The 27,730-nt window shown below is 41.5% G+C and overlaps 1 protein-coding gene across 4 annotated transcripts in view; it reads left to right on the top strand.

Annotated features, from left to right (window-relative positions):
- Positions 1-26,164, top strand: part of ADGRL4 (adhesion G protein-coupled receptor L4) — an 81,387-nt gene extending 55,223 nt beyond the window's left edge. For 2 of the 4 annotated variants that reach the window (XM_083743363.1, XM_083743362.1), the window contains exons 11-16: positions 2,041-2,244; positions 3,328-3,548; positions 4,929-4,995; positions 22,112-22,203; positions 24,677-24,845; positions 25,663-26,164. In XM_083743363.1, coding sequence (XP_083599489.1) covers positions 2,041-2,244; positions 3,328-3,548; positions 4,929-4,995; positions 22,112-22,203; positions 24,677-24,845; positions 25,663-25,725 — 816 coding nt within the window. In that variant the 3' untranslated portion in view covers positions 25,726-26,164. Of the gene's footprint in view, positions 1-2,040; positions 2,245-3,327; positions 4,634-4,928; positions 4,996-12,485; positions 12,524-22,111; positions 22,204-24,676; positions 24,846-25,662 lie in introns of those variants that run through there. The other 2 variants (XR_014565398.1, XR_014565399.1) reach the window with 1 other exon arrangement.
- Positions 26,165-27,730: the final 1,566 nt, after the last annotated feature.

Genomic DNA, 27,730 nt, shown 5'->3' with positions numbered 1-27,730 from the left:
GGGTGCTAACTACTCTACTCTCCCCCCATTTATTATTTGCTTTTAACTGCCATTGAGCATTTTTCAACACCCATAATATTTATTATCTGTATATTATTCATGCTTATCAATAACCCTGAGACTTAAGTCACTACTATCTTCATTTTACAAACAGAAAATGGGGCAGAGAGACCATTCACGGTCACTGAGCAGCTGCAAAAGTACTATTTATGCCACTAACAGTCACAGTTCCCCCCATGATTCCCAGGCACTGTCGCTTGTTAAAGGTGCTGAGAGTTTTTTGGCGACCCCTATTCCCCTCATAGAGGTACCATTCCCATAATGCTTTAACAATCAATCTTCCCAGGAAACCCTGGGAATTGTGAGGGGAATAGGGGCCTCCTAATAATTCTCAGCACCTTTAACAATCTGTTGTTTCGAGGAAGCTAGGTTGGTTAAAGTGGCATAAACTATGTAAGATGTGGATATGACCACAGAATATGCAATAGGCCAATTTTTCCCAGAAGTAAACCTGACTAAAAAGAAATGTATGAACAGACAGAACTTCAGACTTTTGAAAACCATAGTGCATTTTATTTATTGTGGTGGTTGTGTACCCAGTGGTTGTCAGCACCCGGGGCAAGGCAAGTAATTTGCGCCCCCTAACCCGTGGATTTGCGCCCACTAACCCGTGGATTTGCGCCCCCTAACCCCCAGATGTTGCGCCCGGTGCAGCTGGCCCCCCTGCACCCCCCACGCTACGCCACTGTGTGTACCCATTTCCAATATGCAGCACTTAGCATTCAACAAAAACAACTGCTGTGTATAATAACATTAATATTAGACAAGCATATATGGAATTCTAGTCATTTGCATACATAGTGATATAACATACCTTCTCCCTTCCTTTTAGATTTTTTATTCAATTTTTTATTTCTATTTTATTTTGTTCAGTTGAAATATTCTCAGTAATAAATTTAAAAAGAAGTACATAGCTGAGTATCAGATTAAAGGAAGATCGCCATAAAATGGACATGGATTCTAAATACAGGCCAAGTGATCACAGAGAGAGAGAGAGAGAGAGAGAGAGAGAGAGAGAGAGAGAGAGTGTCAAAACGCTTCCTCAAAAAACCCCTCACATTTGAACTGAAATTGTAAGTTGCTTTTAGCAACTAAGAAGCAGAATCTGTCAGCATGAAGAGCCCAGCATGTGTCAATGCAATGTGTTTGTGCTAATACTCTCAAGTCGGCTAAATCCTGTGTCCAAAAATAAAAAGCTCCCTCCCTTGAGTTATACTTAGACTCCTTTGCAGCTCATGAGGAGTCCTCAAATACAAGAGTGTGTTTTGCATCTGCGGGGTGTTTACTTAATTTGAGTTTAAAATATTAATCTGAAAGCAAGTGAGGCGCAAGTTACAAGACAAGTCAAGAGTGAATTGTTTTCGTTTTCTAAAAATAAAAATTAAAAAAAACCCAGGTTTATGCTCCATCTCTTTGAGTGGGATAATTTTCAAAGCACTTCAAATGATATCCATTACATTATTCTGTCATAAGGTATTAATGGACAGTTAAATTAATGACAGCTACTTGGAAAAGAAATATGCTGGGCTCTATGGCTATTGGTGACAGATAATTGCCAGTTCAATCTGACGATCTCTACAGTCCCTGAAGAAATCAATATCTATATTTATCCAGGCATACCAATGCAAAACCAGATAACAGATAGCCTGCACCTCCACTGCACTCCCCAAAACCTGTTCTGGGGTTTCCCCAAATCCTCCAGAGCAAATTTAGAAGGCACAGGCAGAGAGGGAGATAAGTCCTATCGTCCAAGTTCTATGATTTTTCCCTGCACACTTCCTTGTGCCAACTAGTACCTTAATAAAATTAATTAAAAAATGTGTAAAGCATTTCAACCAATAACTTGGCTGGGTATTTTAACAAGGAGTATGGAGGGGGGAAATGAAATAGAACTAGAACTCCATTATCAAATGAGGTTTTAAAGAAGCTATTTTTTAGCCATTCTCTCCAATATGTTATATTATTATTTCCCCCTCCCAGGATGACAAAAATTATTATATTCTCACAAGAATTACTCAGCTTGGAATAATTATCTCCTTGATCTGCCTCTTCATGTGCATTTTCACTTTCTGGTTCTTCAGCGAAATTCAAAGTACAAGGACAACAATTCACAAAAATCTCTGTTGCAGCCTTTTTCTGGCTGAGCTAATTTTTCTTGTTGGAATTAACATGAACAATAATAAGGTACGTGGCCTTTCCTTATGCCATTTTATGTTGGGTAGGAAAGCAAATGTGTGCTCTAAAGTGCCTTTTTCAGAGGTGCAAGTAGCATTTCCCAGTTTCCCCGTGAATGTTTTACCCACAAGTAAGGTAAAGGTAAAGGTACCCCTGCCCGTAAGGGCCAGTCTTGCCAGACTCTGGGGTTGTGCGCCCATCTCACTTAAGAGGCCAGGGGCCAGCGCTGTCCGAAGACACTTCCGGGTCACGTGGCCAGTGTGACATCGCTGCTCTGGCGAGCCAGAGCTGCACACGGAAACGCCGTTTACCCTCCCGCCAGTAAGCGGTCCCTATTTATCTACTTGCACCCGGGGGTGCTTTCGAACTGCTAGGTTGGCAGGCGCTGGGACCGAGCAACGGGAGCGCACCCCGCAGCGGGGATTCGAACCACGACCTTTCGATCGGCAAGTCCTAGGCGCTGAGGCTTTAACCCACAGCGCCACCCGCGTCCCCAGTACCCACAAGTAGCTGTGGATAAAACACTCATTTAAGGATTCCAGGAAATCCCATTCAGAAAGTGTAAGCCTCATTGAAGAGAAGGAAGGGTCTTCTGCCAGAGGTCCACTCTGAGAATGGGAGCCTTAACTAAGACAAAATGGAAGCAGATTTTTAACTGAGTTTAAATTGACCATGTTCCAATAATATCAGAAGGTGTTACTTCGGCAGGGGTTGTCTTGGTCTTGTTTCAGCGTAAAAAGGGACTGCTTGTATACACACCCATGTGGAGCAGGGGGTATATATAAGGTTGAACACATTCTGTGGAAAATATATATCATCTGCTTCATCAGTTTGTGTATTTCATGTGATTGTAGGCACACAGGCAAAAAGAAATGAGCATGAGGTCTGAGTTTTAAAATGAAATGGGTTTGGTGGTTTCCTGTGTACTTACAGAAAAGTAATGACAGGGCCTGGGCCATTTTCCTATCGAGACAAATTTCCAGTGGAAGAGGTTTTGCTGGTACTGTAATATGACAACATTTTTAACCTGCATTGCAAGATATGGAGTCTTTTATGTTATTCACTTACGCTTTTTTCTGTTTTCCCTTCTAGCTATTCTGTTCAATCACTGCTGGATTACTCCATTACTTCCTCTTAGCTGCGTTCGCGTGGATGTGTATCGAAGGCATTCACCTGTACCTTATAGTTGTTGGAGTAATCTACAATAAAGGATTCTTACACAAGAATTTCTATATCTTTGGCTACGTGAGCCCAGCAGTGGTGGTTGGCATTTCTGCCGCACTGGGATCCAAATACTACGAAAGAACTGATGTGTAATTCATTGTTTACATATTGACTTTAGTTATAGATAGTTCTGACATGACTTCTTCCTGCATCAGCCCACTGACATGTGATCGCCTAAGCATGTTTCTGATAGGAAACTATGTTCACATAACAGTGAGTTGCCTGCACTGTTGGACTGCGACTACCCATCGAAGAAATGGTTGGCCCAGCCAGCTTTGACGACTATGGTGGTTATTTTTCAGAAAGAGATGTGTGGCCTCTCTGCAACTATGAAAGGTGTATGCAATCTCCTCTTCCCTCAAACAGATTATTGAAGCTAATGCTCATCACCCCTACCATTTTGTCAGTGCTGTGCACACTGCTATCAATCCAGTCTCTGGATATTCTGAGGCAGTTCTGAGTACTAGATGAAGGAATCTAGCCCCAGACAGATGCATGTTTGTGCATGAAAGCCACACCCACCAGGGTATGAATGCATAGACACTTGATTGCATGCATCTGCTTCTTGGGTTGCAGGGAATACATACTGTGATACTTATGGAAATTTTCATTGTTAGGTTCTAGACGCAAAGGCATATGCCCTGATCCAGATGGGTTTTTATGCTTGTGATGTGCAACCCAAGCTGCCATATCTATAAGGAGGTGGGCACATCATGTCTGTACAGAACTGCCCCCTTCCGTGAAATGAATGGTCCTCTTTTCCTTCTGTTGAAACCACAACAAAATGGTTTCCCAGCATTGATAAAAGAATCTCGTGACACTCAGAGGTTGGGGTGGTGTACAACATTCTTTTATGATGATTGCTATTTTGGGTTTAACATGATATGTTGGGTGAAAAAAAATATCATGCAGGGTCACTAGTCTGGTAATTCACTAGTCTGGTAATTCAGACAATCAGGCTTGTGGCTCCCCTCGGCAATAGGCTTCCCACAATGAGGAATACCACATATCTAGTGGCCATAATGTAAGAACACAAAATGAGCCTGGTAGACTCAAAGCCTATCTAAGCCAGCATTTAGTTGCCTCAGAGGGCAACCCGATACTTATGGGAAGCCCACAAGCAGTGCCGGATTTACATATAAGCTAAACAAGTTATAGCTTAGGGCCCCACTTTGTTATTGACAAAGGACAGCCGGACATATAAAGGGCCCCATTACCTTCAGTAGCTTAGGGCCTCATCAAACCTAAATCCAGCCCTGCCCACAAGCAGGCCATGAACTCAATGACACTCTTCCATTCATGTTCTCCAGCAACTGGTACCCAGAAGCATACTGATTCTGGTACTGGAGGTAATATATAGTCATCACAACTAGCAGTCATTTCCAGTCTTCAGAAACACCTGATTCCAAAGATAGGAGTGATTCATCTGTAAGCAAATTTGCAAACATTATGCACTGTTTACTTTTCAGATGTTGGCTCAGCACAAAGAACAACTTTATATGGAGTTTTATAGGACCAGCATGTCTAATCATTCTTGTAAGTATGGCTTTTTTATTATTGGGGTACATAAAATTGATAATAAAAGGTGTATAATAATCACTAACTGATCGCCGTCCCACCTGTGAGTGCTAATTATATGGTAAAATGAACTATTTTAGCTGTTTTTAAATAGCCACGCTAAAATATGCTTATCTATTACGCGCCCAAGTACTTTGCCTGTCTCACAGACATATGTTTGATTAACTAATATTTCATTTGAGGGCCTGTTTCTTTCAACCTGACGGCCTGAGGGAATGGCATTCTCTGTAGCAATTCTGGTATGTAAGATGTAGCATCTTTACATGTCAGTGATATCTCTGCAGAACTCAGCAGGAGGGATACACAGACACGATGCCAGGAGACAGATAATCTGGTATTTCAAATGCTGAGTTACTTAATCTTTTATCTGTGATCGGTCATCTTTGAAGATTAGGCTGTCATCTTTATGATTTTATCATTCGCGTGTACCCTGCCATCATCAAGGCTATTTTAAACAAAATTGCGACATCAGAGACAAAAACCCACTATTTCACATGGGCAGGCAAGTCAAGAATTGATAGCCTCTATTTCTTCTGGGAAAAAGGAGCCTTTTTAATTCCTACTGGAAATGTTTTCAGGTTTGATCTTTCTGAAACTTTTGGTGTCCCATTATAAACAACAGCAGCAAAAATATGGTGTGTTTTTCTAAAACAACCACAACAACACGCTTGAGTGCATGAAGATATTTTCAAAGTGCCGCTAAGTTACACATGTAAAAATGGATTGAGATCAAGTAAGAAATGTTAGAAGGCAAAGCGATAGAGCAGATGCTGTGAGTAGGCAATTAAGCTGTAGCTTCTGGTCCTTATTTATTTGTTAATAAAATGTGATTAAAGTAGCACACAATACTGCATCAATCTATAAAGCAGTTTGATAGATTAGATAGATAGATAGATAGATAGATAGATAGATAGATAGAGATAGATAGATAGATAGATAGAGATAGATGATAGATGATAGATAGATGATAGATAGAGGGCTGTTTCTAATAGGGATCTGCCAGTTTCAGTTTCTCTCACTTTCTCATGTTTCCAATTTTAAAAACTTCTCCTTTTAACCTTGGTTTTTGGGCCTTAATTTGAAGAATCTCAGGTATTTGTAGCCAGCTTTAGTGGGGTGGGGTCTGTAAGACCTGTCTTTTATTGGTATAGTTGGAGTGTGAGGTTTTAATGGTTGGTTACTTGCTTTTTACTGTAATATTGTTTTTGTAAGATGCTTTGAGCCACTTTTCTGAGGAAAGCAACTAATAAATAATCATAATGATTGTATTTACCCACAATTTGCACTTTTAAAATAAAAAAAGCACATTAAAAACCCATCAACAATTCAGTGTGAATTTCTCCTAATAAACACAATGTTGTGTAGTTTTTGACTATCACTGACATTTCCCCAAGCAATTCCCCCTAATATAATGCATATAATATAATCTGTCATTTTCACAAATATATGCATGTTGAAGCACATATTTTCCCCAGTAAATGCATTTTTGTACATATGGTTGGATAACTGCACTGCAAAGTTTAGAAAAGTGTGAATTTTGAAAGATATATGTGTTTCAGTTTGTGTATTGGTTCAAGAAGTGTGAATTAAGTAGTTTCTCATGAAAAGGCAAGCAAAATAACACACACACCCATCCCTTGTATCCAATGGCATCCCTTACACAGACAGAAGGCTGTCTTTGATCCGACAAAGGCTTCCATTAGTGGAAAGGGAAGGGTTTTTCTTACTGATTTCCTCTCCATACTTCAGCTACTCTGTGTTACTTCAACCTTTCAGAGTGGATTGTGGTGGTGTCTTCATTAGGGAAGAAGAATCAAATCCTTCTTCCACTAAGAGAAGCTTTGGTGAACCAATGTGCTGAACACCATTAGGACCAACCTACATACAAGCTCTTTCAGATTATAGCCAAAGGATAATTTGGTTTTTCCTGATCCAGGGACCTATAAGTACTGCCCCACACATGCCCAGATGCCTGGAGTTCATGCACACATTCCTGAACTCATCAGCAATGATGTTAACCTGACAATCAAAACATCTTGAAATATTCACAAGTAAATATGGCTTAGTACCCAATTGCAAACAAGAATTTCAGGTTGAAGAAGTGAAATGCAATCCAAAATATAATGGCAGCTGTCATTCATTGAGAGGCATTGAGTTATGGGTAACCCCTGCTTATTAGTGGCGTAGCGTGGGTTGTCAGCACCCGGGGCAAGGCAAGTAATTTGTGCCCCCTAACCCATGGATTTGCGCACCCTAACCCTAACCCCCAGATGTTGTGCCCGGTGCGGCCGGCCCCCCTGCACCCCTCACGCTACGCCACTGCTGCTTATAGATTCCGTATGGCAACATTACAAATTTTGTTAACATAAATATTTGCAGTGTTCTGTTTCAGCAAGTTGCATTCCATTTTTATTTTTGGCCTGGATGGAGTGAAGAAGCTATTTTGAACAAGATGGCAGAGGTTTTCAGAAATAGGGCACTGTGTTATTTTATGGAGCAGGAATTAGAAGAATAACTGAAACCGCCAGAATGAAGCTGTACATGATTGTGGCTTTCAAGCACTAATGGGTAGATAGACTGGAAAGAGAAGTTGCTGAATTGCAACTTATTACCAAACTTAAAACCATGGAGAAACCTGGTCTGAATAGAGACATTGGATTCTTAGCTCATTGTACATGATAAAGCTATTTTAGCCATCTCACCCCTTGCTTTTTCCTGTAAGACCAATTGCAGTCATTAAACAGTCGTCAACAGCTTTACCACACCTATCAGCCAATCACCTGTTCCCACCTCCCTTCTGAGTAATACCCCTCCCCACCCAGTGTTGTGTAGTGGTTAAGAGCGGTAGACTCGTAATCTGGTGAACAGGGTTTGCATCGCCGCTCCTCCACATGCAGCTGCTGGGTGACCTTGGGCCAGTCACTATCTTTCCATTGCAAAAGAGAAGTGTCAAAGAAACACAAGTCCAAAGTTCTCTTAGGCAGACAGAACTATTCACACAGTGCTGTGGATACAAGGCATATATTTTAAAGAGATCTTTTTGCTATTGCAAAGGCCTGTGTTGGGGGAGTTTAGTGAGTTAGACTATGCTGCAATATTATTTGAAGGCTGCATATAACTTAATGAGTGCATGACTGTAGATTGCATTGGGTACTTCAGATACTTCTTTTGAGGCAAATCTGACATGTCTTCATAGAAAAGTCTAGTTCACTTAGGCATTTTTCTAAAAGCACTTGTTCTTCTCTGAGCATATCAACAATACCTTTTCCCCTCTAACATACATACTCATTAATACCAATCTGCCATTAGAATTCTAAAGTGCATGCCATTAGCCTCATTGATCATATCAAGCATTTTTTATTGTTATTCTCTGGGTAAGTACACATGAAAAGGACTGGGTCAGACATTTGATAGACTGAACTACAGGGGGAAAGGAGTATTTTAAACCTGCATAAAACAAGCTGCAAGCTAAAGATAATTTCCCCAACTTGTTTCTCTTAACAGCCTTTCCAGCACTGCAACCAATATATCTAAGGCTGTGTTTCAGATTAGATCAATGCACACAGGTCATGTAGGATGGGGGTGGGGTTTTGCAATTATCTAATTTTAAAACAGAGTAACAAAGGTAGTGTGGGAGTTTGGGAAATAAAGAAAAGCTGCCAGCATAAGTAGGCAAGAATAATTATGATCCATGGACAAGAAGTGCTATAAAATGATAGGGTGAAATAATAATTATATTTATTTAGGGGTTAACCCAAACCTTTTCCAGCAACAACAGGGCTTGAGAGACATCACCATTTTCCCAGCCAGTGCAGAAAGTGGGGGCAGGGACAAATACACTTGAAGTTGAACAGACTTCATAGACATCATGCAACAGCAGCAAAGGGTCTGATCCAGTTCTGCTCCCCAAAATGCCCCATTTGTGGGTTTCTTAAATAACTTCCACTGTGAGAGGACTGGATTTCATCAGGACCATACATAGGGGAAAGGGTTAAACATAAAACTTTCCCTTGCACACAGTGCTGATGCTGAGTGCCAACTATTTAAACTTTTAAAACTAGACACGTTACTTGCAATCATGCAATTAATGTCATGTCTGTTTTGACCCCCGAAGCGCATGCATGTCTTACCCAAAAGCAAGTCCGATTGAGTTCAGTGGGATTTATTACTGGTATCTGTGTCCAGTTTTTCAACAATATTTTTTTTAAAAAAATTAGGCATACCCTTCACAGAAACTTTAATCTCTTCTCCCCTCTTTTCTTCCCCCCCTCCCAGGATTTCTTCTTGTTGTTGTTCTTAAATATTTTCCAGTGCTGTGTCAAACTAGAGGAAATAACTAAAGCATTTGGGCAGGTGTATTCATCAGGGAGATGATAATGAGAGAAATCAGACAGCAAGACATACCTTTCATTGTTTGACTGCCAGCTTGTGTGCAATTTCAGGCAATTAATATGGCATACATTTTCGTTTTCCGGCTTAAGCTGTTGCATTGTTATCAGCTTAACTCCCTTCCATCCTGACTGAACAACACTGAAGCAGCATTTTCACCCATCCGTTAGCCAGAAGACAGAAATCTGTCCTCATTCATGCCAGATTGCACATCAGAATTCAAGCTTGTTAATTCTAACATTGATAATAAGGGTCATTGGGGAGAATGATGCCTATGCAGCTGCTCCTGAACATCAGACGTTTTTGAAGGAGCCATATCTAATATGATATTTTTTTTAAGCAAGTATATAACTAAAAGAGCAGCAGGAGACATCTCTCTCCCCACCACCACCATCCCCGTTTTTCTAAGATTTGACATCAGCATATAGATGGTTTCATCAATTATTGAGCGAGAGCCTGAGAAAGTAGAAAAGAGATGATTTGGGAGCTTCATTTTTGAAGTTTTGAATGTGAAGCACTCAACAGACTCAGAAGTAGTGTGTCAAAATCTTTAGAATTAGCTTTCCCTTTCCTAGGTTGTCTCTTTTTTTGTAGAAACAGAGAGCCGCAGAAGGTCTAATCCATGAGAAGCTTTGATACCAGACAGTTTTCAGTAGTCTTCTATCAGAAGGCGGGGGGGGGGGGTACAAAAGGGGATCGTCTCCCTTTGAATTTGCTTATATTATATAGTTGCTTTTTGAATTGTTCAGCTACAGTACAGTTTGTAAAGGATTGTTTTGATTACACTTGCCCCCAAGCAGTTTAACCTTAATTATTTTTATAATGCTCTCCCCCCCCCCTTTCTGCTCTGTTCTTTGTGGCAGCTTCATATTTTTTCATGCAGGTACAAAAGTGTGTTGTTGCACATTACGGAAAAGTAAGAATGGAGCCGAGTAAAATTGGAATGCTTTTGCCAATTAAGATCTGTATAAATTGTAATAATAATAACAGTCGCAAAACGTATATGGCATAAAGATGTAAAAAAAAATATAGCTTGCCTCAGTGACAGGAGCAATTAAGACTTGGCCTAACAATGGATGTCTAAGTAATTCCTTCGGTCTCGATGGGATATTTACATTCATACATAATCCACTAACATCCTATGCCTATCAGAAGTCCTACTGAGTTCAGTGGGGCTTACTTCCAGGTAAATGAATATAAAATCACAGGCTAATTCAAGCAAATATTGGGCAACATCTAATTGCATACTGGGGCAGGGGGTGGCTTCACCAGCTTCTGCAGGCCCCCAAACCAGTCATTTGAGATTGCTACCTACATCTCCAATTGCAAACATGCCACCCACAGTAGCCTTTCTGAAATCGTTGGGACTGCACAAGGAAAAACAGCAGGAACAATAGCACCTTGTAAGAGCAAGCACTCTTCTTACCGTGTGAAGAAGAAGAATGGGGGGAACACCCCAATCTATGATTAATTGATTGGATGGGTTCCACTGTGACTATGACTCCAAGTCAACACAGATCTGTTGCATATGCATTAACAGATTTTTGTGTATTTTAAAACCCTTAGCACTCAATTAAAAATTATGGTTGGTTATGCTAACTCTAGAATTATTTTACATAATATCAAGCAGTAATATATGTATTCATAAGACAACATCAGGGCATTCTCCTGCTCTGTGAAAAACATTGTGAAGACCTATCATCCCAATGACTAGCATTTTAACAAGTGAAGGCTTTCTTCTGGGTTAACGGTGCATTATGTGCAAATGCACATATTAGAACCATGATATAATTTTTCCCCTTTCTTTTTCTTTCTTTTTAAAAAGCAGTTTCAGAGCAGGCAATTAAAAATTGAGAAGTTGTGCATTGTGTGAAGATAATTTCTTTTCCCACAAACTACCCTTCTGCTCCAAGTCCTTCCTTGCATCCTCCAAGCTATGTTTTCCCCTGGCGAGATTTGTATTGTAAAGATGCATTTGAAAGTGTGCAGGGAGAAAAGCCATTTTGTGAGGCAATTTAGGAGGAGGCAAATGAGACTTACCCATTTTGAGAAGAGGCAGCAGGAGATTCTCCAGTTTCTTTCCCATGACCAAACAAAGTGTTTCCCACCAGCTGAAGTACTGTCAGAGTTTCAGCCAGCAGCTTCACGGCACTGAAATGACCCACAGAATGGCCCAATGCAATTTACACACATTGTTCCAAGTGACTTTGCCGGTGGACTTCTGGTATGGATAGGATGGTGTTCTTGGTGAGTCATGTCTGAATTTAAATATCTCATTGTTCTTCCCAACAATGGCCAAGGGAGCAATGTTACATCATGACATAGCATCATCCCCATTGGGTCTTTTTAGGACATTACAGCACTACTGATTGCAGTTTCACTACTGCTCAAAGTGATGGTTAATGGAGAGAAACTGGAAGCCTTTTGTCATTGCTAAAGGAAATAAACCATAAAGCAATGTCATGCACCTGCCTTTCATTGAATGAGCTTCTGTTGGGTTGTTAGTAACTTAAAGCAGAACACATCATGTTTCCCATCCTGTTCCCAGTCATATCTTTAGAAAGCTGCCATTCATTTGTTTCAGTGTAATTATATCCCATCTTAAAGACTATGGGCAGGTAAAAATAACAACTATTTTCTATCACAAACATTCACAATTATTACGCAGGCTGAATGAGAAAACAAAGGAAGGGGATCAAAAACATTAGTAAGTATACGCTTCCACTATCCCTGCCTAATTTAATAAATGCCAGAGACTGCAGAAGATTAACAGTAACTCTTTTATTGTTTAAAAGTTACGGCACAAGAACCGTAACAAACCCACTAAGGCAGAACATTGTAGTGCTTCCGTCTTAGTTCATTTGTAATTTTCCATGTCATACTATATAGGGCATTGCCTATCTGCTAAAAACCACATTTCACCTAGTGCAATGCCCACCAGATTGGGACAGGGGAGAAATCTGATCTACATTTATAGATGAAGCTATTTTTGAAACAATGTGTAAACCAAAACCCAGTCATCTTTTCAAATTCACACTTCTCTGAATTTTTCAATACAGTTGTCCGGCAAAATAATGTGTACAAAAAAATGCATATATAAGGATAAAATCTGCATGGAAAGGCATATGTTTGTGAAAATAGCATTATATTGAGCAATATTGCTTTGCAAAGGTGTGTGTATTAAAAGATGTCTATCAGGAGAAATTCACAGTAAAAATGCTGCCGAATTTTCATGAGAACTTGTTCAAAATATTTGAAACTGATGTGGAAATGTGGAATGTTCAACTTAAGAGTGGAAAATGAGAATATGAGAGAAAGCAGAATTGACTGATTCAGCCATCCTTAACTACCAGTCAGCCAAGACAGTGTATTATGCCTATTCTAACACTATCCTTTCTTCTCCCTCATTCTTCAAACTGAGGTTTCCATCATCAAAATTTGTCTTCCTCTGCTAAATGCCACCCACTACCACAAAATTACAGCTGGTGGATTTAATTACTCTCCTCACAGCAATTTAACATGCTTCACCCTCCTCCTGCCAACACCATCAGATTTCCTATAACTTACTATGAATAGGCAGGAGAAATTATTCTCCTTTGAAGCTGAGGTGACAAAATCTAAGTGAAGCATTCATATATATGTACACCAAAAATTGCTCTAGAAAACTATTAGATGCTCGTGGCCTTTCTTTGGATAATTCTGCAACAAAGCTTATGGCTAGGCAAATCAAAATTCAGCTCTTCTTCCTGTATGCCAGCATAAGGCAAGAAACACATTCAAAGCCAGCTGTTTAAGCAAACTGCCAACAGAAGATGAAATAACTTGTATTCCTCAGATGTGTGCTCAATATGGAGCTGTCTGGATGTCTTACAACTCAGTCATGGATCCTAATGCAAAATCTAACACGCTAGGATGTCATATGGTCTTGTAATTCTCTCTGAAGGAACTTAGAATTACAATGATTCATACTTGCTGGTTTTTTCCATCTGTAAACAGGCACAATAGTGTTAGTACATTGGCGGGTTTCTTTGTATACTGTAGTGTTCAATAGCTTTTCATTTAAAAGATGTTTTACTTTTTTGTGGTTTACACAGAAAGCTGTGGAATCAGATATTGCTAAGAATATAAATAAGCTACAGTATGGGCAGCTATGCCTTGTCAAATACCTTTGGGAATCAAGCAGTTTGAAATGGTTTCAGGGACAAATACAAATCGCTACCCCACAACAGGCTTGGCTGTAGCTGGGGACCACAAGAATGATCCAATATCCTTTGTACCTGGAAATAATCCAGATTCACGTTCTCATAACTTGAGAATCTCAATTCAGTCCATTCACTGTCCCTGTAATGCTACCAGTACATCTCTCTCTACGACAGCTAGTAGAAAATGTTGCGTGCTGAGACCCCGAGACCACCCCCTTGTTGATGAATAAGACACAAGGACATGGATATTAGGTTAATGTTATTGGGCAAATTTAGGCCACAACTTTATTGGTTACAGAATGTCAGCGGGATTGGCTTAGACATTGGAATTGACCCGACTATATCTGACTCCTGCCCATCACGTAGGGAGTCCAGTAAGGTTCAACCACCAGTAGGGGGAGCCCTGTTGATGCAAACCAACTCGAGCTCCTCCTGGTTTCCCGACAGGGTTGTGGCATGGCCCTAGCCCTACCCCAGGCTTCAGACAAGATCCACACACCCAGATTCCTTTAATGGAATACCCTTAAGCTTGGAGGGGCAGGTGATGGCCACACCTCCCCTCCCCCATCATAAGATCAACCAGTGCCTAACGATCAAGGAAGCGAGCCAAGAGGAAGCTCTCTGGTTTGCCCCTCAGTTTAAATGGGGCCCATCCATGCCCGCCCACCCCCGCCCCCCGCCAGCAGATTGGCTGCCTGGCGAATGATGTGGCCGGGAACCTCTGGATGATGTGGGTCTTCGTCCCCCGCTCCTGGAGGGAAGTGGGTGGCCACGTGGTCCACCGCAACTCCTCCCCACTGGGAAGTGGAGTGGATTTGTAGGCTACCGTATTATGTCTGCATTCCCTCAAAAGCCAAGAAGCCTTTTCTTTCTGAATCTCCTTCCAGGAAGCATTCTCACAGTTGAACACTAAAAATGGTTTCCCTGCTGTTTGAGAGTAGCCCTACTTTAATAAGTGTCCTTGGCTTTCATGGATATCTGTGCAAGACAAGCTTCTCAGCTTGTTAACCCAAAAGGATCATTCCACCACAGCATTGCCCGTTGAACTACTAAACAATACTCAGCCATACCCCCTCCCCTTAATTCTTTGGCTATGCACACACTCCCATTTAATCTGCATCCAATGTGCTCCCACCACTGGTTTGGGAAGCAGTGTACACGTGACATTAGCCACAGTCCACATCTATTTTGTCATTTCCTATGAAGCACTGCATTTTGATGTGTTTGCCCCCAAACCAACTTCAATGGGAACAGAGAAAAAGAACAAACTTGTTGCACTTTAAGCTGGTCATGTGTTCACAGCCTTTATCATGACATAACCCTTCTCTCTTCTTACCTCTCTCCTTGCTGTTTTTTTTTTTTTAAATCATATGATGGATTCATATGACCTCAGTTGGTAGAGCATGAGACTCTACTAATCTCAGGGTCATGGGTTTGATCCCTAAGTTGTGCAAAAAGATTCCTGCACTGCGGGCAGTTAGACTAGATGACTCTTCGGGTCCCTTCCAGCTCTCTGATTCTCCGATTCTGTGACCTTTTTTCCAATATAGTTTTGTTTTGAGTTTTTCCCATTTTAGAAAATGCAGTGGAGAGTTTTGCACTTGATTTTGAGACCCACACATATCTGACTCGTCCAACCATTTTTATGTGATAAGATTCATTGAATCCTTTCTCCCAATTCAAAGGGGGGGGGGCTTTGGAGGGGAAGTGCATTTGGGGGGATGTAGTGGAGAGTTGTGCTACCTAAACATACAAAAATTAGGCTAATTTCATTGCTGCCCATTTAGATTTTGCATTCACATTACTGTTGAGGAAAAAGCATAAGCCTTTTCGTGTTGATGTAAGAATGCAAAAATTGCAGATTTCAGTCTCCTGCATAGCCTATCTTTTTACAGCAGCTCATTTTAGACATTTGTTACCACAGATACTGATGTAAAGAGGTAATGAGAGCTATTATACAGGACATCGAAATGACAGCAGGGCACATTTGACCATGCTCTTGCACATCTTCCACCTGTCATTTAATGTGTTCTTGAGGAATATGCATTGGTTTCAATGGAACTTGTGCAGGAGATCTTTCCAGTGGATTGTGCCTCATGGGTCGCATCTCTGAACCTCCCGCTATTAACATCATCCCATTATTAACAGCATTATTTGGACCCGACATGTCATTTCACCCAATGAAAAAGAAAACAATAAATACTAGTAGCCATTAATGTTAAACAGTACTAATCATGAACAGCACATAATGAAAGTGAATGATTATGCTAGTAGATCTCTCACAAGCAGAAAATTACACCATTAGGGCCAGAGTCATGTGGGTGGTTCTGGGTTGAAAGCTACATTCTTTTGTATATGAGAAGCCATGTATTTGTTTATTTAATTGTGCAGGGAGTCCAAGGCTTTTCCTTTGTCAAGCAATAGGAATTATAGTTGGCTCTTGTCCAGAATCTTCTTGCTTTTATGAGTGTTCTTGGTGTATTTAAAACTCAGACGATAGTTTCCAACTTTAATTCTCCCTCTAGTACACTTCAACTTCTCACCCACTTACAGCAGATGGTGTAAGACCACAAAATAAAAACAGGTGGGAAGGGGACCCACCTTTCTAAGAATATATTCAAAACTGTTACTTAAACACTTAAGAACTTTCAAATTCCATACAAGCTTAGAAACTTTGATAAATAGTGTATCTCAGGCACCAGGACTTTGGTGTGGCACAAAATATGGGGAGGGGAAATGTGAGCATTAAAATACTGTTTCCAAATCTACGGAGAGATAGTATCCATTGTTACAGGAACATATCTTGAGAAAGCACTTTAAATGACATAATCACATTTTCAAAACAGAGGGAAGCAAAGAAAGATGCATGGCAAAAGACAGAAAGAGAGGGATAGGGCATGGAAATTAAGGGAGATGATGACAGGTATGTTTAGCCAAATGGAGAAAAGAAGAATTAAACATACAACAGGAGGCACATTGGGTTAGATCCAATGGCGCTTTTCCATCTGTGGAAGCTCCTACCCATGAGTCGGGAAGCAATTTTCTGGATTCCCATTTCCTCTGGTAACCTCTCACACTACTTTTCACACTATGCTGGAGGGATCCTTACACTAAAAAGTAGATGGGAGGCTGCATGGTGATGGGTAAATAGGGAATCAGTGAAAATCACCACTTCTCTTCCATGAGTGGGAACCTGGAATGACCATTCCATAAGCAGAACTACACTCCAAAACCAACCCATAATTAGGACAGAGATGCATGAAGTTGAAATTAAATTCCTAGTTTGCCACTTAGATGCCACCTAGATGTCAAAGAGTATGAGAGCATTGTCTAGACTAGATGATTAGGCTGATGCCATTTACATTAGCTATCTAGTTTCCTAAAACTTCATGCATCCTCCAAGTATCACCCTTTTGTGTTCCGACTACATTTTGCCCCACTTATAATAAGAGCATTCCAAACTCACATTATGCCAGCTAGAGATAAAGTGAATTATTTCCTCTGTTATTCACCAGAATATGTATATTATATAAAAGCCTGCATATAATTATTATAAAGGTCAAATTAATTGTATAATTAACTTCAAGAACTGCTGGTTTCAGAAGTATTAGGTATATCAGAATTTTAAATATTGGTGCTAATAGCAGATTCCCTCCAAACAGCATCTTCGGGGTTTGGTGTTAGGAATGCAGTATGCATGGAAAAGGCCCTAGCCCCACCTTTCTATCTGTCACATTCATATTGACCTCCACATCTATTGTACATTAGCAAACATGTATTAAACAAAGTTAATATGTTAAATGTATTAAATGCATGACATAAACTTCCTGGCCTGGACCTCTCTTCTTCCATCTCCCTGCCCCGCCCCCACCCCCAAGACTTTCTTCAGGTCTTTAAAGTAGCCACTGAAAAGATGGACTATCTCAGGTAGTTAATTGTTTCTTCACTAACTACCTAGCAGTTATTACTTAGAACAAGGGGTTGTGAACTGTTAAATGTGATAATGCATCATAGAGCTGTTTTGTCCCCTCTTTGGGCATTAAGCCTGAATTGGAAACATCAGTCCATGTTGGGGGGTCACTGTTCCAAACATCCTTATGCCTGCCCACTTAGTCCCAGACCTTTTGATGTTGAACATAGAAGGTCTGAAGGGGATTCTATCCACATCCATTTGAAGGGGAGTAGAAATCACCATACAACCACGAGCTCTGCTAAACTAGCCTCCCTACTCTGTGGATAAAACCCAAAAATGCAGGTAGATGCTCCCATCAGATCATCCTTGTTCAACACAGGAAGGTATGGAATAGAGAGATTGTACAGTCTGCACACAGAGAGATGTTGGAGGCAGGGCTGGCATAGATAGCCCTGGGTCACCTACATGCAGGATTTTCTCTTAAGAAATAAAGCATATGTGTTTCTAAAATAATGCCTTTGCAGGGGTGCATGTGATCAAACCCAGACTGTGGTTAAGACAAATTCTTAATTGTCCACCCCACCAAAATCTCCCATCTAGGCTTCCCATCATGGATCACTGGGCTTCCAATTGCTGTTTTAAATATGAGTGGGTTTTCCCCCCTCCTCTTGAAGCATATAGATGAGGAAACAAGTGGATGTTTCATTAATATTACTCAGTCAGCAGATGCAAATCCATAAGAACCAACTGGCACAATTGCAATCAAGAATTCATAGACAGAATGCAAAAAGCTAGCCAGCTGAAATGTGGCTCATTCAGTATATTTTTAGAATTTCACAAATCCAAGGGGAAAGATGAGGGGAAGGGGTAGGACACCAGCAATGGCCCACAACAGGAGGAGCCCTCAGGCATTGCTGCACAGCAGGCTCTTTCTGTGTGTCCACCTACCTGCACTTTTGGTCTGGTACAAACCCACTTAGGGTCACTGTGTAAACTGACGTTTGTGGTGTTGGGTAAATGAAAAAGCAGGTAGGACTAAACTCAAAGGATGTTTTTCTTCGGAAAGGAGAATCAGGGTGGGGTAGGAAGTCAGGAAACAGCTAGGTAAGGCTTGGAGATGCATGTGCCTGCAACAGTTCCTGTTTATTATTGTGGTTCAAACACAACTTTCTCTCTGGGTTACTTACTTAATGGAAAGATATTTATTCCACTTTCCCACTATAAAAGCATTCAATGTAGTGTACAACACCAACAAATGAAAACAACACATTTAAAACTAATTGAATAGTTTTATCGATAAAAAGGTGTCCCAAGTGGTTAATATCAATAGATATTATTCACCACCATTTTCACCAGCAGCACCTCCAATTAAAGCTGACAGTTCTCAAGTGAAAGCTTTTGGCTTGCCCTTCAGTTATGCCAGATGGATTTCTTTATCTGAGGAACCAATTCCATGCATGCTGGGGAAATAAGATGTGAACAAGTTTGTGGGCACGTACAAACTCTACTTGTGTGGGCTTTGCCTGTACAGTTGTGGGCCCCTGAATAAATAAACAAATCAAGCAAACAAAGTCTATTTGCATACCATTTAGATTGTGCAGGCCATAGTTTCCCCAACTTCCCCTCCCCTGACCATTTGCTTAGGGTCTTGGTGGACCACTTACCTCTTTCTGCACATAGTAGCATGTTTAGTTTAGGACACGTTTAGTCGTGTCCGACTCTTCATGACCCCATGGGCCAGAGCACGCCAGGCACTCCTGTCTTCCACTGCCTCCCACAGTTTGGTCAAACTCATGCTGGTAGCTTCGAGAACACTGTCCAACCATCTCGTCCTCTGTCGTCCCCTTCTCCTTGTGCCCTCCATCTTTCCCAACATCAGGGTCTGTGATGGCCTGGGATTCCGATTCAGAGGACGAACCAGAGGAATCCCAGCCTGCACAGGAGTCCCCGCCTCCAGGGCCGGCTGAACTGGGGCAAGGCCTAGATGCTGAAGAGCCTGCACCTGTGGCAGAGCACCAGGAGCTGGCCCCAGGTGAAACCCTTCTGGCCCCAGAGGGGCTTGAGGACTCAGTGGCTACAGGTGAGCCTCCTCCAGGGCCCAGTAACCCTTCGGCCTCTCCTGATCTGCAGAGGCTTAGGGCAGAGAGGCGAACGGAACTGGTTGCTCCCAGGAGGAGTGCTCGCCTTAAGGTCAGAGGAGGCGGGGCTCCTGGGGGCCGGGACCGCCCCTGGCCTTAGAAGAGGGTAAAAGCCCAGTCAGCCCGGCCCCAGGTTGCGGGAGCAACGTCGTTGTTGGCTTCGGACCTTCCTGCGTTCCTGTTCCCTGCCCGGCCTCCTGTTCCTGACCATCCGGTGCTCCTGTTCCCTGCCCGGCCTCCTGCTCCTGACCATCCGGTGTTCTTGTTCCCTGCTCGGCCTCCTGTTCCAGTGTTCCTGTTCCCCGCCCGGCTCTCCACCTCAGACCTCGCCCCTCTTCGTGTGGACTCTGCTTACGCCCACGGTACCTTACCCCCGGGTCCAGCACAGGGTCTTTTCCAGGGAGTCTTCTCTTCTCATGAGGTGGCCAAAGTATTGGAGCCTCAGCTTCATGATCTGTCCTTCCAGTGAGCACTCAGGGCTGATTTCCTTCAGAATGGATACGTTTGATCTTCTTGCAGTCCATGGGACTCTCAAGAGTCTCCTCCAGCACCATAATTCAAAAGCATCAATTCTTCGGCGATCAGCCTTCTTTATGGTCCAGCTCTCACTTCCATACATCACTACTGGGAAAACCATAGCTTTAACTATACGGACCTTTGTTGGCAAGGTGATGTCTCTGCTTTTTAAGCATACAAAGGACCATAGCATACAAAGGACCATAGAAATACTGGATGGGGGATACTCAGGCACTGATTCTTCAACTAGAGAGAATTATACATATCCAAGTGTCCCTATTTTACTTTGTGGAGTATTGTACAGCTTTTATAAAGCACCAAATACTACTTCAGAAGCTTTCTTCAGGCAAACTTTGTCCAAGGAATGTGCTGTTGTTATTGATAGAGGTGCAGGTGGACTCAGCAATATAATTCTTTTAATACTGATCTGCTGTTACTCATGGATATTTTTGGTGAATAACTGCTGCTTGTGAATAGCTGATCAGACGCTTCCACTTACTTCAAACACTAGCATAACTTTATTGAACAAACCTCACAGGTACCTAACCTAGCGCTTCCCTGCTACTTTCTAAGGAGCACTTCCTATGTGGGAAAGCTGCTTTCTTTCAAAGTGAAAAGCACCTGATCTCTAAGATATATTGGTATAAGATATTATATCGGATACTATATTACATTATGCTGGGTATTGCATACATTTGGACATTTTCTTTTCTTATTCCATGGGATATATGCACTCAACAAACATCAGTGAGGTTCACAGGTACATTTTTCGTGGCTCACAGCATTCACGTCAAAGAAGATGTGAGCATCGCAGGCCCTGAATTCTTCTGGCTTAATTAAAAATCCAAGCCATGGAGGAATTCCTGATTTACCCCCCTTCCCACCTGTTCCACAACACCCTTTGTCTCCCTTTGGTTTAGACTCTACCTAGAAGTCTGAGTTGCCAGCAATGGTATCAGCAGCAATAATGACATTCCAGCCACAGGGAGAGAGAAGAAGGTATGGTCTCTCCCTACCTTCTCCAGAGCCTGGAGAAGGAGAAAAGGTCCTGGAGGCTTTGGGGAAATGTACTGCACCTGACGGCCATCAGCACCATTTTTCCTGGTGTGCCCTCTATATACTGCACCGGACAAGGGAATGTGTAAATTGTGGGCTTACTATATGCTGCTACTGTTGCCACCAGCAGAAAATGGGACAGGAGGATTGGGGGATCGAAGGGCTGGGTGGCTAGGAGAAAGAGGGCTTTGACCCAGAGATAAAGCAGGCTATTGCTCATTTTTGTGGTGGTAGCTCAGACAAAGCCATCACTGCTCAGTAGTATCATTTGTGGTTGGCTCATATGTGGTTGGCTCTCTGATTTATGGTATACTGTTATTTGTTCCATGCCTCGTTTCCATATTTTTCTGGCTTTTTCTTAGTCAAACAAATGCAAAGCTTAATACCAAGTCCATAGTATGTTACCCTTTTTACCAAAAGTACCTTTGAAATTCAAAACTTTTCACTTGTATCTTTTACACCCAAAGATTTTAACGCACTCTTGATGTTGCTAATGTTACTTAGTAGGAAACAGTGGGTTTGTATTTTCAAATGAAATATCTGTATAATGCCTAACCGAGAATACATATTCCATACATCTACTTTGGGGGAGAATTCTGATCCAGAACCTAAAGAGATTTGCCAATAAATTCAATAAACATTTGCAGACTGCTGTTAATTATACACTTGAAAGGATATAGAGTTACATTCGTCTTTGACCTAGGTTACTGTAGTACTCTTTGTTCTATTAAAAGGATCAGAATAGCTCTTTCCTTTCAACAGAAAGAAGGGGTTTGATTTGTTTGCTTTAAATATGAAATACAGATATAATTCCAATGTTCATCTTGTTAAACTGAATACATATATGTATATATTTCCAGGTTAATTTGATTGCTTTTGGTGTCATTATCTATAAAGTATTTCGACAAACAGCCATGCTAAAGCCAGAAGTTAGCTGCTATGAAAATATAAGGTAAATTTCAACTTTTACTCTTTTTAAAAAAACTAAAACCAGCTGATTTGAAAACTGATGTAATTCTATATTAACATCACTCCTGAAGGAAAGTCTACTTTACACTGCATTAAGGCTTTTTTCTTGCTGACAAAAAGCCTATGACTGTACTTGTGTGTCCATTTACCTGTGAGTAAACCCCACAGAACTCAACAAGATATGTAGTGGAACTTCCCCACCTTCTCCTCTCCCCCCACAACACCTAAATCTGTTCTGGGAATTCACAGGGCATGCAGAGTGTGTACAGGGAAAGGAGAGGGTGGGGAATATCTGCTGCTTAAAGTCCTTGCACCAGCTAAACTGTTTAGTTGGATGGCACCCTATTAAAATAGTTGGCAGTAAGGATGGATTGGTAAGGTTCCGGGGACTCTAAATTCTGCAGTTTTAAGAATCTGGGTCTTAAAACTGTGCTTCAAATAGAAATAGAAATCTTGTTAATGAATTAGGATTGCCATATGGCGGCAATTGTGGCAGGGCATGGCCGTCGCTGCCTCCGCAGGGTGGTTTGGCAGGGGTGGTCGATGTCTCCCGGGCACAGGATGATGGGCCCAAGAGGGCGCGCCTACTCAGCCACCCTGCACCACAACTCACCTTTCCATACTATGTGATCCGTTGCCCCCCCCCCACTGCTCTCGGCACTTCTTTGGTGCCTGGAGAAGACACCTCCTCACATATGCATGGCAGGGAAGCAGGCAGAACGTCCCCCTCAGGGCTGCCAGCAACCACCCACCGCAGCCGTGGCTGATTCCCACACACAAGCTGTCACCCCAAAGCGGCCAAAACCCTGACCATCACTGCCACAACCCTGACTAACGAATGCCTTTGTGGGGGGGGGGCAAAGTTGTTGAGCTTTTTTTGAGGGGCAAAGTTATCCCCCAAAATTAAGTTTTTAGGCTTGGGGGGGATTTTAAAGAAAATCATCATACTTGTTGCCATATGTTCTTTACCCCCGATACATTTTGCTGGGGGGAAACTCCTCAGCCAAACTGGAGGCATAGTCCCAACTTACAGTGAAATCCTATGCATGCCAACACAGAAATAAGTTCTACTGAGTTCACAGAGACTTACTCCCCAGTATGTGAGTATAGGATTGCAGTCAGGATGCCCATTTTTTCCACTAAGGGAGAGCTCAGAATTTGTTTCACTCTCCCATTCAAATCAATGGGGTTGAAAAAACACTTCTCTTCTGTCTCCTTGCTTTCTGGGTGATGCACTCTGTTGGTAGAGGAGAGGGAAATAGGGGGAGGGTTCAACAAACCTGCCTTTTCATTTGTTTGTCTCTCGGGGTTGTTTAATTATTATTTTGTGTGCTGCTATGATTTCCCAATCAACTCATTTTCTTTAAAACTGATTTATAGAGACCTTGAAAACCGTTTGTGCTGGCAAGGCTGGAGTGTGTCTGTGTGTGTGTGTGTGTGTGCTACAGGGACCACTGAAAACAACTTACTGTTTTTGTTGCTTAGAAACACTCCTGCAGTTTCAACTCGCTGCGTTAGATTTATAGTTAGGATTTAGCAATTGTTTGATTGATCACTTTTCTCCTGTTCCTCGCCCTATCAGCTTCACACAGTGCACTGCTTCTAATGAAGTCAAAAAATTATTCATTTTTCTGGAAGCAGCACCAAAAAAGAAAAAGAAAGAAAGGAGGGGGGGAGAGAAAAGGCTTTCTTGTGGAAAGGAAGTCCAGCAACTGCTGGACTGAAAATGAAAAAGAAAAACTAATCAAGGAGCTCATTTGTGAGACAACATGGTGTAATTTGTCAGAGTCCATGAGCAGGGCTGGGTGTACTTAGACTACAGTGTGTTAACAAAAAAAGAGGGTGGGGGAATCAGAGGCAATTGATTTGTATGCTATTAGGACATCAGTATTCTGACCCTGCCACAATTTAAAGTTCCCTTGCATTGTAAAAGCGAAATCCTTTTAATATAAAGAGAAAGTCTGGTTTTACAGCCAGCACTATCTCCGAGGCTGAAACTGAGAAACAGCCAAAAGATCCCTTTGATGTCATGCACATGTGCTGACCTAAGAGCATACTATACATTTTTTCCAAGGTTTCTTAGGGGGTATACTTCATAACAGACATATGTTTTACCTTGGGGAATTACACTAACAGTAGATTTAAAATCAAATCATATGGCTCTGCAATACACCAGAGAAAACAGATTTGAAGATTAAGACAGGCAGTGTTTTTAAAAAACCGTCCACTTTTTACTCTTTCTTCTGCGATATTTGTTGCTGTTGTTTTTTTCCCGTTTCGTTATGAGAGCAAGAGAATATCATTTCGGCAACAGCACCGCAGCACACCCTAAAGGAGGAACCATGTAACTGCCATGCAGCGTTCAGGAATTTTTCAACTGCAAAAATCATTTCCTGCATATGGTGGGAAAGGGAAGGAGGGAGGGAGAGAATTCTAACTCTCTTGCTTCTATCTAGATCTTGTGCACGGGGGGCTCTTTCCCTTCTCTTCCTCCTTGGGGCAACGTGGATCTTTGGTGTGCTTCATGTCATCCAGGGATCAGTGGTCACTGCCTACCTTTTTACAATCTTCAATGCATTTCAAGGACTGTTCATCTTCATATTTCTTTGTGTTTTGTCACGAAAAGTGAGTACTTCTTCTACCTAGAAATGTTTCATGGGGCACACCTGTGCCAAAGCCTCCCTTGAAATTTGTAAACTGAAAAGACCCCTCCTTTTTAAACACCCTTCTCATAAGTTTTCTGCCACCCGCCCTTTAACTTCAGAGATTGCTCTTGCACAGGCGTCATCCCAAAAGGTACAGGCATGGGAAAGCTCACCAGGTAGGGTATTTAAAGGGACGTTAATTCAGCTGACCCCTTTTTTTACCCCAGCTCGGGGATTGTGCTGCCCCTTAGCAGAAGGCAGCATGGTGTGCTCTGTGTCTGAGAAGCATCAACAGAGAGAAAAGGGTAAAAGATTGTCAGAGGCAGAGAAGCTAGAAGATTTACATTACTGTCCTATCCATATTAGCTGGGCAGTCCCATTTATTTAAATGGGCCGCACTTAACAAGTAAGTGTATTAAGGATTGCAGCCGTAGATGAATAAAATAATTCGTGCACATACATAATTCACAATCATGTCCTAAGACTCTGAAATCTGATTTATGTCTCACAGATCTACAATTTAAGAAGCAATGCATTTCAGATTGTACAGCAATAATCCTATGAAATAATTAAAGAGGTTTACTAACTATAGTCATCTGATTCTGGATTGAAGCCTTTATGTAAGATCCTGCAGTCTGCATTCTGAAAACCCCTTCAGCATCGTCCCTAATCCTCTCTGAGGCCAAATTATGTAAAAACCTTTATAACAGAATAAGCCACACTCTCTGGAAGATGCTTAAAATACATATATTTACCTGTTAATAAGCCACTGTGTTCATTCCATCTTTTCATTTCAGATCCAGGATGAATACTCTAGGTTGTTCAGAAACGTCCCTTGCTGTTTTGGATGCTTAAGGTAAATTGATGGAAAGCTAAGATGAGCAGCACCGTGGAAGAAAGGAGAAAACGAGAGGCTTTAGAAAAATTGCTATATTGTGAAAGTATGAAATGAGCTACTGAGCTGTCATCTCTCTTAAATCAATTACTTTCTCTCCAGTATAGATATTGTACTTAAATGTGCATTCAGGCACACTATATTGTGTACAAACAGCATATCTATACAAGACGGACTGGTTTATTGTGTAACAAATAAGGCTTCTAAAGGAGCTCAGGACTCTTCAGAGCTAATGGTTGTAACTCAGAAGGGAGCAAGCCCAGTGTGCAAAGCTGTTTCTGAGAGTGGCTTTGCTATTAATGTCATACCTGCTGACTTGGAAATGAAAATAATTTAGCTTATTGCTGTTTAAAGAGAGTAAATTCCATTAGAGTGTTAATAAAAAGATTTTACTTTTATCAAAACTCAGTGTCCACTGTTGAAAACAGCTAGATTAAAAATAAGGTTTCTCTCTCTTTCTGTAGATATAATTGAGTGGTTCCGTGTGTGCATCAATGCCTCATTTACATGGAAACAATTAAGGGTCTTGCATCATGAAGGCGGTGCACACATTCCCATTTATTCCAGTTCCAGTGAACTCCCACCACTGCAGTTTGAAGCCGAGTACACAAGATGTTAGCCACAATCCATACGTACCCCATAGTATGCCACATTAACATTGTACTTAAGCTGAGGTGTGGGGCAGATGGTTTCATCAACCTGTGAACATAGCCCATCTAAGATAAGGAAAACTCTTATCCTCAACCTCCCCTGCCTTGCAGAACATCTTAAGTAGAAGAAGAGGCCAAGGAGTCCCTAAGATGGTTGGATGGAATCTTGTAACCTCCTTCTGGCAACTCCTGCAGCCAAGCTGGTGCCAAATGTATTGCTCTGCTTTCCTTTGGACTACATCAGCGAGGCTGAGAAGGGGTCTTGATGTCTGGGAACCCCTGCCTGCCAGGTTTACGTCCTGCTAACACAGCTACTTGCCTTCAGTCCCGGAATCACATTCCATCAACTCTCAAGACAGATGGGCTTCTTCTCTGAAACGCTGGAGCATAACTGCTAGTTTGTGTAGACAATACTGAAGTTGATGGACCAATGGTCTGACTCAGTGTAACACAATTTCCTGTGTCTGAGCAAAGTATCTTGCATAAAACAATCAAATTTGATTCCAATAAGAGCTCTCCATGTCCAATTTAATCACTGACAGACTGATTTCAAGGAGTCAAAACTTATTTGAGATCTACAGATAGAGAGTCCTTCAGAAGCGCATAGTTCCTCCAGGAGGGTTTGGTAAAAAAAACTAAATTTACAGGACCATTCAAATGGCAGGTGAACATAAATGTTTAGATTTAAGTATTAAACTCTCCGCCTATTCAGTGAAATGAATCCCTTCTATTAAATCTGTCAATAAGAGTGCTGCAATACCAGAGTGGCTGCTAATAATGTTGATGATGATAATGATAACAGATCAGTGTTCAGAAAAGAAAACTTAGCTCTACTAAAAGTAATTTGTCCCCTCCCCGTCCACCATTCCATTCTGTATTTGGAACTAACTTTCAAAGACCCTGCAGTTATGTAGGGGGCTAGCATTTAATTATGTTTACCATAAACAAAACACTGGAAATTTCAAGCAGCAAGTGTAGTGTTGCAGAACAGATGCCCTGTTACCACTGTCTGATATGAAGAACATACCCCCAACATTTCTCTGATGAAAATAGGGACATCCTGTTCCATATTAATAATAATTTTACTATTTATACCACACCCATTTGACTGGGTGGTCCCAGGCACTCTGGGCGGCTTCCAACATGTATAAAACATTTTTTTAAAAAAACCTTCCTTATACAGGGCTGCTTTCAGATGACTCGGCGTCCCATCCAACATTTCTTTGATGAAAATAAGGACATCCTAAGGAAAAGCAGGACATTCCGGGATCAAATCAGAAACAGGGACAGCTTCTGAAAATTGCATGATTGAATGTTCCT

This window comes from Podarcis gaigeae, assembly GCF_964106915.1.
Source record: "Podarcis gaigeae genome assembly, chromosome: 6".
Lineage (NCBI taxonomy): Eukaryota > Metazoa > Chordata > Lepidosauria > Squamata > Lacertidae > Podarcis > Podarcis gaigeae.
This window is presented reverse-complemented; position numbering and strand designations above follow the sequence as displayed.